Here is a 16,367-nt window from a genome sequence, read left to right as displayed (position 1 = left end):
GATTTTTCCCAGTTTAGGAGTAGTAAAGTTAGGAGTCCTAACTTTACTACTCCTAAACTGAGAAAAATCCTAATTTTAAGACTTTCGGTATTCACCTAAGGCATTTAGGAGTCCTAAAGTTAGGACTCCTAACTTCTGTGAATACCGAAATGAGTAAGTGCTTTCTGTGAATACCAAAATGAGTAAGTGCCTTCTGTGAATACCAAACTGGTAGTAAGTTTAGGATTTTGTCTTAAGTTAGTTCTGTGAATCGGGTAATGATATAAGGAAATTCGTGGTAAAGATGTTAAAAGACTCTATTCCTGAACTGTCATCTTGTGATTGGGTTGGAGAAGTGCAAAGAGCCCACAGATTCCCAGAAAATCATTACCCTGTGCCATTTTGGTCTACTTTGGCAACTTTTTACTTCGACAAGCTGTTTATGACTTAGCTAGACCTAACTCCAAAAGACAGTTTGAAGGATTTTCCTTTTTTGCTAAGCCGGATGTTGCCCATGCTACGGTGGAACGGAGATGGGGGCTTAGGCAACTAATGCCTCAATTTCAATCAGCAGGAGCCATGGTATTTTTACAAAATCCGCCAGGCTCAAAGTGATTTATCAAGTGCATGACTTCGGCTTTAATTCAGAAATTGAAGCTCAGAAGATGCTGGAGGACATCTCAAAAGGGAATTTTGGTTCTAAAACATAAAAAAGGTAGTAAAGCCGTGTACCGAGGGAGCAAGCCAGGATACCGGACACAGCACAGGATAGGGGTGTAACCAGGTGTAGTGGTAACTAAAAGGGAGGGGGGGTGAGGTGGACAGATTCAGATGTCCTCACACAGGCTTATGGTTGAGCCTGGCTGCCTATATATTGGTGGAGGGAGGGTCGGTGGGAAAGGGAGGACTGTGGGGTGTTTCAGACAGGTGATAAGCAGGTTCATGATAGAGGTACATAATGTTTTGGAGGGTAGAAACAGTTGGGTAGTATCTTTCATAAATAAGAGAAAGCTGGATAAAATTGGCATACCGGAAAGCTGTGATAGGAATGTGGTATAAAACCAGATGGGGGTATTGAAAATTGCATCCATTAATATATGAGGTCTGAATGATGGGAGAAAAAGGCAGAAGGTTGCGGTGGGGATGCAATCAATGGGTGCTAACATTATATGCCTCCAAGAGACTCATATAGAGGACTCACAGATACATGTGTTGAAAATAGTAGGGTTTTGAATGATAAGTGCTACGACACAGGGGGCTAGGGTTTGGGGGGTGGCGATCCTGGGTAAAGGAATTGGGCTACTGATTAATAGATCAAAGTCTGATAGATACAGCCGTTGGGCGATTACTGAAATCCAATACAATGCGGGACAGAAGTTTAAACTTTGTACAGTATACAGAAGCAACTGTGACGATCCTGTCGTGGTGGATGATATCTCAAATGAACTCATGCACTGGCCTCTCCCACTTATAGTCTGTGGTGATTTTAACATTAATTTACCCAGTGATGGGTCTATGGAGGAGGGGTGACGATATTTGGGTAGGAAACCAAAGGTATTTCGGGCGCTAAAAAATATGTGTCAGACTCACAGGTTAGTCAATGGCTTGCAGGCTGTAAACCCGGCAACCATAGGATATACATATTTCTCTAATCCGCATCTGAAACATGCCCAATTGGATTATGTGTTTATGTCTATTTCAATAAAATCAAAATGCCAAATAGAAAAATTACCACGGGTTTTATCTGACCATAACCCATTAATTTGTAGTCTAGAAATAGACCTGGCTAACTCCAACACAGGGCCCTGGACATTTGAAAGAGCCTTACTCTCAGACATTGGATACTGTACATATATGAGGCAATGGATACCATGGTTTCTGGGAGACAATCTAGGGAGCACCACTATTGAAATTGTATGGGATGCTATGAAGGCTGGAATCGGGGCGAAACGTTAAGGTATTCTTTAAACCGTAAAAAACGAGATGAGCATTCTATGAAGATTTTGCAGAATAATCTGGGGGCTGCAGAAGAGGAATTGGTGAGGTCTGTGAGAGAAAAGGAGGATCTAGAAGGTGTAGAGAGGCAGGTCGCAATTGCTAAGGCATTAATTATTAATGTATATAGTGATAAAGCAGTAAGTAAAGCTATCGTCTAGAATAAAGTGGGTTATGAGCTTAATGAACAAATTTGCCATCAGTTGACGGTGGGCACAAGACAGCAAACCTCGTTAAATATAATTCGAAAGATAAATGACCCGGTGATTGGCCAGACCACGAATCCAGAACATATAAGAGAGGCTTTTGGGCGGTTTTTATCACACTCTATATACAGCAAATGTGGGCAAGGGGCAGGGTGAAATAAAAAAATATTAAGATCTCATCCCTTACAGTTCATTTGAGGAAGAGGATCAGCAATGTCTAGATCGTCCACCCAATTGGGAGGAAATCTTAATGAGTATTAAGGGCTTGACTAATGGGAATACGACAGGAACAGACTGTATCCCGACCGAATGTTATACTGTCTTTGCAGATCAGTTGAAAAACACTCTTACAGAACTAATGGTACATATAGTTAATGGTGTTCAAGGATTCGCAATGCTCTTCTGACTTCATATTAAAAAAGGAAGACAAACCTACACAATCAAAGCCTCAATTTAAAAAGAAAAAAGTGGCGGGGATTAAAACCAAGCATGGCACAGATATTGAGGATTCCGCTTCTGAATGGGGAGTGGGATCTGACCTTACTGGAGAGTGCCTAAGAAGTCACGAGAGTTCACCGGAACATTATGGAGTGTCTGGCAGCAGTAGCAACAACTGACTACATCCAAGTGGAAACACTGGACCACAGACTAGCGGGCCGATTCGGATCCTGGAAAAACCAGGTACGAACCGTCGGTCGGAGCGTTTTCTCCGTCCGACGCGTACCCGGTCAAAAAACTTCACAATATTGCCATTATGATTCGTATGGAAAAACTATTTCCGTACGAATCGTACAAAACACCGACCGACGAAAAAACCATACAAATGTGATCCGGGAAAGCGCCGACGTGATGTCGGGACGCATTCAGGCAGCGTTTCACGAACCAGGAAGTACGATCCGCACCGACGTCACCCCGCACGGCTTATAATTTCCGACAGCCAAAAACTGCCGGGAAATCAGGACAACGCGCACAAGGAGCACCTGTATGCGACGGACAGCCATGGACCCGAACCTACGTGTCATCCCAGCCCTCATAGCAGTCCACCTGCTCTACAGGAACCGAAGCGGACGCCGCAGAAGGTCAGAACAACACCCAGGGGCAAAGGGGGGGGCAGGGGCAGGACACACGACCCCCACCCAAGTCACAAATCATACATGCCCTGGACATAACTGACCTTCAGGGCCTGGTCACTTCGAGGGGGTGGGGGCGTGTCCAGCAACGCATGCGTCCGCCACAACGAAAGTGGGTGATGACGCGAACCAGCAACACAACAAGTCTGGTACGTGCCGTACCCACGCCTTAAGAGCGTGGGTACGGGTCGTAACACGCCCACCCCTATGTCACCCCAACAATGGCGGTACGGCCCGTACCCACGTTCCAAAGGCCTGGGTACGGGCCGTACCAGCATTGTTGGGGTGACGTAGGGGTACGCGTGGTACGACTCGTACCCACGCTCTGAAGGCCTGGGTACAGCGCGTACCAACACCCCACCCGTGTATGTACGGCATGTACCAACACCCCACCCGTGTATGGACGGCGCGTACCCCCACCTGCGTATGTACGGCATGTACCAACACCCCACCCGTGTATGTACGGCGCGTACCAACACGCCACCCGTGTATGTATGGCACGTACCCCCACCAGCGTATGTACGGCGCGTACCCCACCCGCGTATGTACGGCGCGTACCCCCACCCCCGTATGTACGGCACGTACCAACACCCCCGTATGTACGGCGTGTACCCCCACCCCCGTATGTACGGCGCGTACCCCTGTATGTACGGCGCGTACCAACACCCCCATATGTACGGCGCGTACCCCCACCCGTGTATGAATGGAGCATACCCACACCCCACCAGTGTATGTACGGCGCGTACCCCCACCCGTGTATGAATGGAGCGTACCCACACCCCACCAGTGTATGTACGGCACGTACCCACACCCGTGTATGAATGGAGCATACCCACACCCCACCAGTGTATGTACGGCACATACCCCCACCAGTGCATGTACGGAGCGTACCCCCACCGGTGTATGTCCTGAGCGTACATGGCCAGACACAGGATGGGTGGGAGCCTATCACTCCCAGCAGTGCCCAGACATAGGAGGGGTGGGTGCCTATCACTCCCAGCAGTGCCCAGACATAGGAGGGGTGGGTGCAGAGTCCTCCCAGCAGTGCCCATACACAGGAGGGGTGGGTGCAGAGTCCTCCCAGCAGTGCCCAGACATAGGAGGGGTGGGTGCAGAGTCCTCCCAGCAGTTCCCAGACACAGGAGGGGTGGGTGCAGAGTCCTCCCAGCAGTGCCCATGGAAAGAAAAGGGTGCAGTACCCACAGATACAATACCCACAATTGTCAGTCAGGTGCTCCAAGACCCTGCAGAACACGAAACACATGTGTGCGAGGCTGGGAGTACACACATGCAGAGTGTGTGAAAGGGAACATGTCCACATGAAGTCACGTAAATATACTCGATACTCAAGTACAGTGACCACCAAGGATGCCACTAATGATGCAGGTGGAAACATCGCCCAGCATGCATGGGCAAAGTTGAACGGATCCGTCACACACCAAGGATATGTAGACACAGCTCAGCACAACATTTAGGAAACACCCTGCAGGGAAGATGTCAGGGTCCACAGAGGAAGGAACACTACTACATTTCCCAGACACCTAACACATTATCCCCACCCCAAACCATTGAGCAGCACCACCAACAGCAAGTCCAGGAAAGCATAAGTGTGCAAAAGAAAAACAAAAAGCTTTATTCAGCATTCGAATTGTAATGTTTTTAAATGTCCATTATTTACAAGGCCCATAGGTCAGGCCATCAGCAAAGTACTGGGGGGGTACACATCGGGACGTGTGTCCCCTAGCTTGCCTGCACAGTTCACATGTCCATTTCATCCACAGAAGGGGGGGCATCATGTGGGGGGGAAGGACCAGGCACCGCAGGGACAGGAGGGGCAAGGGTAGGTGTTGTGGGTGCAGGGATGGAGGACTCCACCACAGGGGGTGGGGCAGCGCCAAAGGTGGAGGTGAGGATGGCGCTGCACACGGTTGCAAGGTCCTCCAGCGTCTCCCCTGCACCCGAAGGAAACACAGGCCCCAAGGAGGGGGGGGGGGGTCGGAGGGATGGGTCCCAGCGCTACTGGGGGAGGGTGTGGACAGTGGGGGGGCTCAACTACCCTGACCGGGGACTCCTTTGACCGCTTGCGGGGTGGTGTCACCTTGGGGCTCAGGGACAGAGCGGCCAGGAAGGATTCCTTGATGGAATCTTGGCCAGGAGAGATGAGGGGAGTGGATTTGGAGGCAGGGGGTCGTGAAGAATGTGGACTCCCACTGTGGCTACGTGTCTTACGTTTTCCCCCGACCCAGTGGGTGTGCCTACTTCACCCTGTGTGTGCGTGACAGGAGGTGTGCGCTTGGGCTTCCCTGGTGGTGTGTTGCCTGTGTCTGGTGGGGTGCGTGCATGGGTACGGCTGGGTGTGCTTGGGACAGGCATGGGAGTGGGAAGTGTGGATGGTGCAGGGGTAGTGGGGGGGACGTAGTGCTGCAGGAGACCCACTGCTGCAGTCAGTGTCGAGTCTATGGACCTCAGCAACTGGCGTATGCCTCCATCTGGGTGATCACTCGGGTGTGGCCATGGAGGACATTCAGCATCGCAGTCTGACCAACCTGCAACTGGCGCAGGATGTCCACAGACTCGGCATTTGAGGCAGCAGTGGAGACAGGGGAAGGGGGCACAGTGCCTGGCAAGAAGGATACACGTGGTGACCTAGCACGGCGGGAAGGGACCAGAGCAAGTGTGAGGCCGGTGATGGGAACGGAGGGGGCAGGTAGAGATTGTGTGCTGCTCTCAGCTGTGGGAGCAGCCTCCGCCCCCTCTGGGAGCTCAGCCTCGGACCCGTCTGCGTCATAGTCGCTGGTGTAACTGGACAGGTCCTCCGCCTCACTCCCCTCGGCCTCCGTGCCACTCGATGTGCCAGACAAGATAGCACTGCTAACACTGGTGCTTGGTCCCTCCTCACGCTCCGTGCCAGTGTCTCCCTCGGAGTCCCCCGACGATGCTGTGGGCAAGGTGAAGAGACAGAAAATAATCAGACACCTGTATACATAGGTCACATGAGTCAGATCTACATAGGTCACAGTGCATAGCCTGAAAAGCAACATGAGTAACATCTACAATACAAGATACATATGTAGGCTCTGCAACACACAGCTGGTTGACCCACCATGCCACTGAGAAACAATGGAGTGCATGACACAACAGCAAATTACTTGATATCAAATTGGACAGAGGAGCCAGGCTCTGGGGACAATCGTGCACTGCATCTGTACCACACAGCGTTGCCAAAAAAGGGATGAGCAGGAACCATGTCTATTGACTTTTTGCACATGCTGCAAAGCTAACGCATTGAAACATGCCCAACATGACTGGGTCACTGCACCTTGAGTGTATGTCCAGACAAACATCACACACAGGCCAGACCTAGCAAGGAGAATACAGATTTGGACATGTAGGCCTTGCCCGCACAAACCACCCCCTACCTGAGACCATGTGATTGAGACAGAGGAAGTACTGACACCTCTTACTCTGGGATGAAAAAACATGGGCTGCACTAAATCTTGATTGTACACAAACCACCACTGTTGCGCCTGTCCACATACATCATTGACAATCAACCATCATCAGATTGTCGTACCAAGACACACAGGCACTGCCCACCGTGAGTATGCACAAGCAAAATTGGGTCACACTGTAACGTGGACACATGTAGCACAGTTTACGCAAATACAGATGAGGCCAGGGTAAAATGCCACAGAGCCCAACCTATGCCGAAGACACTGAGAATGTCCACATTGTTGGATGACACACATGATACCTAGGAAAAGGTTCCCCAGGGCACGGTAGTGGCCACACACCTCCATGGTCCTGGATGAATATGACTGCAACTGAGGCAACCGTCCCAGCACTATGCATTACTCCCACTCATTCACATCATGTCAGAGGGCACAACATCTTACATGCATGCTGTAAGGCAGTACACTTCTAAGACACACTCCTATGTCGGGACTCAGCATCAGTGCCAACTGACATGGACCCCACAATGACTGACACAGGGCACAGGCAAGGTCCCAAAACCGCTTACACACCACACCCACACATGATGCTGCAAGCATTGGGCACTTGGATTAACTGCCAGCCTAGATTACCTTATGCAAGAGTGACTACCCACAGACCCGGGAACACATGGCAAGGAGGGGAAGGGAGGAAGAACAGCAGGTGTTTACTTTGGGGAACTGGTTATGCACTGCACATTTAAACCCTGGCAGTGTATCCATGCAACTGCGCACTTCCAAAAGCTGGGGACACACAACAAACACACATGTACCTACCCCCTTCCTGCTGCTGCTTCTCCAGTAAGCGCCTATCCCAGTCGGGGAAGACCACCGCCAGCACACGCTTATGGATGTGGGTCAGACGCCGGCACCCACGGTTCTTGTTGCTCTCAGGTGAGTCCCCCAGCAGGACCCGTGCAATCCTCCTCATCCAGCACCGGATATCCTGCCAGCGTTTCCTCACCTGGGCTAGGCGCAGCTTCCGACTCTCCGTCTTCCGCACGGCACTGACGGCTCGCCTCCATATCTCCCCCTTGGCATGGACGCCTACCTGTGAGGATGCAAAAGTGAGGATACTTTAATACACCTGAGCAATGACACAGAGACACACATATTAATAATTTGTCTTGTTTGAACAGGCCATGGTATGCAGAAAACTCATTGCACCTTTGTCATAGGGACATTATCCTCTGGGGAAGGCAAAATGCACTACGTGGCAGTGAAAGTACACAGGTGGCATGAGGGGTGCCACCCAATTAAGGATCCTGGATCACACCATCACAAGCAACCCCAGGATTATGTGCAGCACCTCAAAGCAGTCACATGCCCCAGCCCACTGACGCAACCTCAGCAGAGTACACAGACACACACAGGTACAGGACAATCACCTGCCATTGCCAACTGCGGGTACAAACCTCACTCTGCCCATGTGCCACTAGACTGGGGGTGTCACAGGTGTGGGGCTGGCTCAGCACGGCAGTCACACAGCACTGCCCCCTGCTCACACCACATGGCCAGGGTATAGCCATCCCTCATGCAGCTGGTGTGCAACTCTCCCCATATGCACTCACCCACATGACAGGGGACTTACACACACACACCAATGTCCAGGGGACGAACACATCATTTGGACACTCACAGCACAGGTACACTAAACAAACACACATCTATGGGTACTGTCACCTGTCACACTGGGGGGAACACAGAATCACATCAGGACTGTAGCAACAACATTCCCAGGAGGAGTAGTCAGGCAGAATGTGGCATGCACCATGCATTGTTTTTCACAGTAAGCACTATGCAAGTGAGGAGTGCACACAGGAACTACAGCATGCGCTGCATGGGAGACATGAGGCCTTCCCCACCCTGGGACCCACTCCAAACAACATTGCATGTCTGTCACACAGGGACACAATGCCCGAAGTCACAGTCACAAAAAAGGGGCACAGTCTAAGCTAGTGGAGTCAGCACTCACCTGCTCCCCTGGTCGACCATACTTCATGGTGTACTGTGGGCGGATCACATCCATCAGGGCAAGGTTCTCCTCCTGTGTGAATGGCTGGGCCCTCTCCACAGACCTGGAAATGGTGCCAGAGGAATCACGAGCAGCAGCAGTGTTGTGGAATGAAAGGATGTGCAGGCAAGTGCTCTCTCATGGACCTGGCTGCCTTATATCTGCCTTGCTGGCCTGTTACATTTACAGGAGTACAGAGAGATTGGTCAGTCACATTAGCATCCTACGTTTCCTCCAATCCCTTTAAACCTACCCCAGTGAGGGGCTTTGCATGGTTTAAAAATTGAGCATGATGTCAAGTCAACAACCACTTTGCAACAAAGTATATTGTTTCAAACCGTCTTCTGCTGGCCACCTGATGCAAAAATTCAAACTGTAAACTCGGTCTCCATGACAACCAGCATGCATTTAGGCCATTATACTTGTCCCTCATGTGTCCCCTATGTTATTTCAACAGGTTCCACGGCCCTAGGGCACCCCAAATGCAGTAATACGGACCGTACACGCGTATGTATGGTCCGTATCACTATGGCGTACGCATACGCCAGCACACCCATAGTGATAGGGACCCTACACATGCGTGTACGGTCCGTATTACTATGGCGTACGCCAGCACACCCATAGTAATACGGGCCGTACACGCGTGTGTAGGGTCCCTATCACTATGGGTGTGCTGGCGTATGCGTACGCCATAGTGATACGGAACGTACATACACGTGTACGGTCCGTATTACTATGGCGTACGCATACGCCAGCACACCCATAGTGATAGGGACCCTGCACACGCGTGTACGGTCCGTATCACTATGGCGCACGCATACGCCAGCACACCCATAGTAATACGGGCCGTACACGCGTGTGTAGGTCCCTATCACTATGGGTGTGCTGGCGTATGCATACGCCATAGTGATACGGATCATACATACGCGTGTACGGTCCGTATTACATTGGCGTACGCATACGCCAGCACACCCATAGGGATAGGGACCCTACACACGCCCTCAGAGCGTATGTATGGTGCGTTTCACACCTGACAGTGGCGGCACACAGACAGGAATAGAGCTGTCATACTTGGCCAAGGCTGGACATCAAGGCATTGTCTGTGCAGAACTATGTGTGTCGGGCACAGGTGTGTCAGACCGTGATGTGGCACATTACTCCTGAGGTGTGAAGCTAATTTAAGTATGATGAGCTGTGTACACATGTCATGTGTGATGGTGCCACACATCCCCTTCACTCCATTGACATGTGTGCATGTAGTACAGACTTGTTGAGCCATGCGTCACTGGCATGGCACAGTCACCGACACCCGCAACTGTCCCCTGATGCCAGGTACACGGAAAATTACCCCTGAGATGTGAATGCCCGCGTTGCACGCTGTAACTATGTCATGTGTGTGTCATGTGTTCCCATAGGTTTGCTGTAGGTGTCTGGTCAAATGCATCTGCAGTTGCTGCAACCAACATGTGTCTGTGTGTAGATGGGCATGGCACACTGTTACGCACACCAGCCCACATGTGTAATCCGACGTAAGGTGTGTATGTATGCTTGGACGCGGAGTTTCATAACAAGGACATATCTGCATACTCTCAATGTATGTGTGAACAGTCTTGACATGTACTCCCTCATGGCAAGGTATGTGGTCTGTCCTTTCTCTATGACATGTGACCTGTGCATCTAGTGTTCCGCAACCTGTCTGTACAATAAACATCCTTCTTCTGCACATATGTGGATGTCTGTAACTCCTGTAATGCGTCTGCCTGTTCACTTACACTGGCCCACAGCTAGTTTCATGGCATGGCATATTGAGGTTGAGAATCGACGTTTGTAGCTGGCTCTTGGTAGGAGTGTCCCCTGCCTGGCATACGTGTCCAGGGCTCATTGAACAGGCCTGACTCTGTATGTAGCATATGTGTATTGCCTGTTGAACATGTGCTCAGTACATTGACATTGGTGGTGTACTGTACTCACTCTTCGTTGTCCCTTCAAATTCACTGCAGGGCTTCGCCTCTCCCTCGACCAATTCCGGACTTGGCTGACCTGAGGGAACATGACTGTATACGCCGCTACCGCTTCCCCCAACGTTTGATTGAGGACTTGACGACACAGCTGGCAGCACACCTCCAACCGCTACACAGGTATCCTGGTGCGCTGACACCCAAGATGAAGGTGATGGCAGCCCTACATTTCTTTGCCACGGGTACCTTTCAACATACCATTGCTCACGTTGGTGGCATGTCCCAAACCATGTTCAGCCGTGTTCTGCATTTCCTGCTCATACTAACTTGACTTCTCATTATAAACTCATCTGCATGTCTTTCTTTCCTCAGGTGTGGGCTATTTGCCCTGTACAGTGCTCCACTACCCTCCAAGGTGAGGGGCTTGCTTTATAAATTCCCCAATAAAATACAAGAATAGATCTCTACTAAGTAGGGTAGAGGATACTTCATCTTACACCCAAGTCACATGGCAGATAAAGGCTTGAAGATACCATGAAAGATTAATTGTGAGGGGGGTCCTACAAAGGAAACAATAACCAGAAAAGCAAGTGTTGGCACAATCAGAATGCTTAGTTCAGCTCATATGGATTGGTAGATAGATGGTTCTAGGGAAGCCCTCTTAAGGCCCACCTCTCTGGAATAGTTTGGTACTTCCACACTGGTATGATCAGCAGTAGACACTGGGCAGGCCATCAGAGCATTTTCAGGACTTCAGGCTTAGTTCTAAACTTAAGGAAAAAGGTTCCACACTGATCCACGTTCATTAAGCACCACAGTAGGATTCATGGAGGGCTGTGATGTTGGAGAACATATTTCTGCTGGAGGGTTTCCAGTTTATAAGCTTAATCCTTGGCACTTGGGAAGCAGCCTACTACCGCCAGTTTGTGTGCATTCTGGGTGTATGATATTCCAATCAAGTAAGCTGAAGAAGATTTTCCCTCTTCAAAGATGATTCTGGATACAGCAGGCCTTGCCATACTTTCAGAACGTACTGTAATGACCGGTCCCTACATGACACTATGCGGGTACATTCTCAAGGGACCTGCTTTCATGGAAAACCTTGCTTATTTCCTCCAGACAAAACACGAAGAAAAGCAGAAGAAAGGGAGTCAGTGGGAGTCAATGCCTGTGTATTCTGATGATAAATATCCACACATTACTGTTTTAGAATTTAAATTATTGTTTAGACGATTTCTGATATAATAAAAAAGTATTTCTATTTATTCATATCTGCTTGGCCCATATATCTGATTATGAATTTTGATTTGTTGTATAACTACCACGGGATTGTTTTTAGTACATTTACTAATCAACACTCATACATGGCATTTCACTGTTCAATCTAAGCTTGCCACAACATGCAAGGACTTCCATATCTTCTACAATAGCTTGTAATACTCAGCCTAGGGACACTGATGATTAATGATTGTAGTGCCTCACATGACTAGAGAAGCTATGATTTACATTCAGAGACCTTACTTAACGGGGTGTTCTACCAAAATAGCAAGTTTTTTTTATATCAAGCTGCACTCATATTGATTTCACAATATTGGCTAACAACTTATCGCCACGGTAAACAATAATAGAGGTAAATGTATGCTAACCTAGACAATGTGATGGAGGTCCTGTTGTACAGCCAATATAAGTGCAGATCAATATTCTTTACATCAATCATTTCACATACAACCCTTAACGGTCAATGTTCAAAGCAGCGTCAAGAGCGCCAGTTGACTTATGCACCCTAAATATGTGGCATCGAAGAGAACTAAATTATGGCAGGTAACAAATTAACCCATTAACAATGAACCAGTTATTAAAAGAAGTAAAATAGGATGTTTCTAAATCTTTAAGCTTCTTTTTTTAATGTCTTCTATTGATCAATGCCATTTTAAGAGGCAGATCTATAATATGAAACTGTCTGGCTTGGCAAGTAGCTGTGCCATCTCCACATATTCTAAATATCCAAGCAGCAGGAACATCAGAAAGCAACTTCAGAGATGCAGCTCAATAAACAGGTCAAAAATGATACAAATTAAAAGCTATTGATAGAAATGTACCAGGCTGACTGGCTTTTAAGGTATTGAATTGAGTTCCAGAAAGTAAATAACAAAACATACTATGAAACAAATCAAAGCACTGTACTTTGTCTAAACATGAAAAAATATTATAATTACCAAGTACTCCCTGAATAATCACTGTTCCCGAATGCACTGAATGAGCCGTCAATTCTCCTGTACGTTAATTCAGTTTGGTAGCCTAGAGAAATACAAAATCTAGAAGTTTAGGCATGAAGCTAAAGTTAAAATGAATGACTATCAGCAACTAGGTTTTGTTATCAGCATTTGTGTTCAGCTATATGTCAATGCTATATTAATCATGAGCATGAAGTAACTGGAAACATTTTTGAGAATTAGCCTTATCATAATAGGAGTTACAAACCTGCATTCATGTATCCAACAGCTGTTTCTTTAATCCTTTGTGTCAATTGACCTGTGGTTTTCAAATATTGCAGGACATAGATGTTCGGACTGAAATTGATCATATTTTGTTCACCACATCCATAAGGCATCTGAATGAGAGAATCCAGCCCATCAATGGAAGGTCCAAGAACATCACCTTTCAAGAAGAGAAAGTTGTAAGATGAACAAAAGCTTTCCCACTGAAAGTGGACTTAGTATCTTCTCCTACTACTCTAGAATGTCCAGGGGTGGTGGCCCCTTCACATACCTACAATTTTATTAAGGTAAAATATACATTCTAGTTTATCTTCCTTAATTGCCAACAAATCATCCAAGTATCCTTAGCTCTATCAGGATTAATGGTACAACTTAACATCTCTGTTAAAATTCTAGGTTTACAAATAAAGACAATATATAGGATGTGCACCAAAAGACGTCAAAGATGGCCATCCTGATATCATCTGCAGCACCCCTGATCTTTGCTATCAGAGAACTTGGCAAGTCTGACCTGATACAATTGGGTTTTCACTTGTGTAGTTCTGTATGCATTCTTAGAACTCTAATTCATCCCTTGATTATTCAGAGCGTTATTGTTGATTTTTAGAGAAAAACACCCTTCCCAAACTAAAAATAAATGTCCTTATTTAAACTGCTCCTAATTGGTGGAAACTACAACTGGTCGCATCTCATGCTTCACATTTGATGTATTTCAGTACAGTGTTATTCCTACAATTATGAGAAGCAATAGAGAAGTGGCAAAAACATTATCATTTGCATTTTCACATGTATAGCACAAACCTGCCACGCGTGTAGCTTTGTAATATTGTTAATTTTATGATCGCAAGGCACGCAGGATCCCACCTGTGTTGATGGAAATTACATGGGTTTGGTTGAGTGTATACTGTATTGTAAGAGTTTGGAGTTGTGGATGACTGATAGATTGGTGCTTGGTCTACGTTGTGGCGAGTGGTCCCAGGAAAAGATATCTAAATGAACCCCAAATCATTCAAACTTTCATATGATTTAGGAGTTTGTGGGCATATTCAAATTCAGTGACCTGACCAGTGGAGGAATCCAGAACCTACAGGGTAGTGTGGTACATCTTTAATCCCATGCAAAGGAGCACAGGGCAGCCAAAGGGCTAAACATTATTTGACCCTCTCGTCCTAATGCACTTACTCACTGATATCTGTGCCAAGGCAGCCTTCAACCGAGCCCTTGGAAATACTAGAAGGGCTTTCATTTGAATTTCAGAAGGTCGTCCTTCTATTACCTTCATTGTGTTATTAACATAATAGAAGTGCGATCTATTTTGCAAGAAGATACCCTTCGTATTATGTTGATAACTCGATATACAGGCAAGAGTGATGTGCTAGCGGAAGCAGTATTTGCTGACACTAACAGGCAAGCACAGATATCACTTCAATGTTGGGCTAAGTATTTGAAGTGAAAAGCCTCCATTTTGTTGGTTTTACAGAATTATAGATGGTCCTAAATGTTTTAAACAGTTTACGAAAGAGGAGCCTCAAAGAAAAGCTTTGTCAAAAGTGGTTCTTGGAGCAAAGGGTTCATCTAAGCTGGCAACAGTCTAGCTTCCTGTGAGAAGATTGAACAGTAAGGAGCTAATGGATACCAGAAAAAACAGGTTGAGAACAGGTATGACTGTGCAGACATAGGGGCATATTTACAAGAACTTAACGCTGCAGTAGCGCCAATTTTTTTATGTTACAGCGGCTTTTTTGTATCACCTTATGTAGACATTGCTGCTAACGAGTTTTCTAGCGTAAACTTGAATTTTTCAAATCAGCACTCCTGTTAGCATGACTTACCAAAAATGAGATGCAAGGTAGGCGTTTATGTGTAAAAGTTCCTGCAAAACACACAAACGATATTTATAAGGATTTCCTTGTATGTTGCAAAACCCCCAAAACTGCTGCTAAGTCCATTTAGAGGCAGTTTTTTAAGGCCAGAAAATACCTGCTCTTAAAATTGGTGCAAACACTTGGTGCCACATATAAGATGTTTCAGTGCTGGACAGCACTGCAAGGAATATTGCTGTACTGCCCTGCTACAAACAAAAGGTCAGGAATGCACCCTATCCATAAGATAGGGTGCATTTCTGGGCCCCATTTATGAAAAGCTTTGCATCGTTGCGATAAAATAGCGATTGGACACTTTTCACTGCGCCCTCCTTGCTACACCATGGATGTGCTGTATTTACTGTACGGCGCTCCATGTCGCAATCAATGACATATACGTCTGGAATCCTGATGTATCAGTCGGCGCTAAAGTCACGCATTGCTGCAATTGTGTCGCAAGCATGACGCAACTCCAGCATTGCACGGGGCAAGTCTATCCCTATGGCACTGCATCACCCTTACGCCTACCATGAGGCTGGCATAAGGTTTTGATGCAGTGCTGTCCTAGACTGGTCACAGTTAAATATGATAAATTTCACTGCGCCACTCCTACCAGGCTTCGTTGCGTGGGAAAGCCCACCCTACATGCATCATACCTGAGGCAGGTATAATGTGACACAGGGCTTTACAAGTTCACGCATATGCCTAGATGTGTCAATTTGTAAATATGGCACAATGTGGTGCAAAACACATGCAGCAAGTAAATGACGCACCAGCGGTGTTAAACTATCACAAGGGGCTCCTGAATAAGCCCCCCTGTCTTTTTCCTCTACGTTGGCGCACAATGGCTGCCATGCACCAACGCAGCCACCCTTGTGCCATGGTGCAAGTGTGACTGTGTTGCGGAGTTGATTGATGTTGTGCAGCAAGGGCACCTACCTGCATAAAACCTACCAACCCAGGGTTTTCCCTCTTTCTCTCTGTGCTGCAGAATGCTACACACATAGAAAATGTGAAAAAGAGGAAAAATAAAAACATTTATCCTCGTAGCGCATCCCAAACGCCACCCTTGGGGTGGTGTTAGATTCTGATGCATTCCGAAGGTTTATGGTTTCTCCTAAATCTGGGTAATGCTTCAGATTCCATTGGTTTGGCGTGGGAACGACCACAGCAACACCCATTGAATGCTCCTTTCACACTGTTTAATGCGTGAAAGGGGCACATATTTACAATG

General features: G+C 47.4%; 1 protein-coding gene across 1 annotated transcript in view; it reads right to left on the bottom strand.

Annotated features, from left to right (window-relative positions):
* The window catches only part of LOC146817360 (CD109 antigen-like), a 1,044,213-nt gene that overhangs the window by 270,696 nt on the left and 757,150 nt on the right, over positions 1-16,367 (bottom strand). Inside the window, exons 23-24 of the mRNA XM_085610952.1 lie at positions 13,255-13,431; positions 12,990-13,071 (exon numbers count right to left, since the gene is read on the bottom strand). Coding sequence (XP_085467078.1) covers positions 12,990-13,071; positions 13,255-13,431 — 259 coding nt within the window. The remainder of the gene's footprint in view (positions 1-12,989; positions 13,072-13,254; positions 13,432-16,367) is intronic.

Source organism: Triturus cristatus, chromosome 6 (assembly GCF_964204655.1).
Source record: "Triturus cristatus chromosome 6, aTriCri1.1, whole genome shotgun sequence".
In the NCBI taxonomy this organism is placed as follows: domain Eukaryota; kingdom Metazoa; phylum Chordata; class Amphibia; order Caudata; family Salamandridae; genus Triturus; species Triturus cristatus.
Note: the sequence above shows the minus strand (reverse complement) of the source record. Positions and strands in the feature narration are given on the sequence as shown.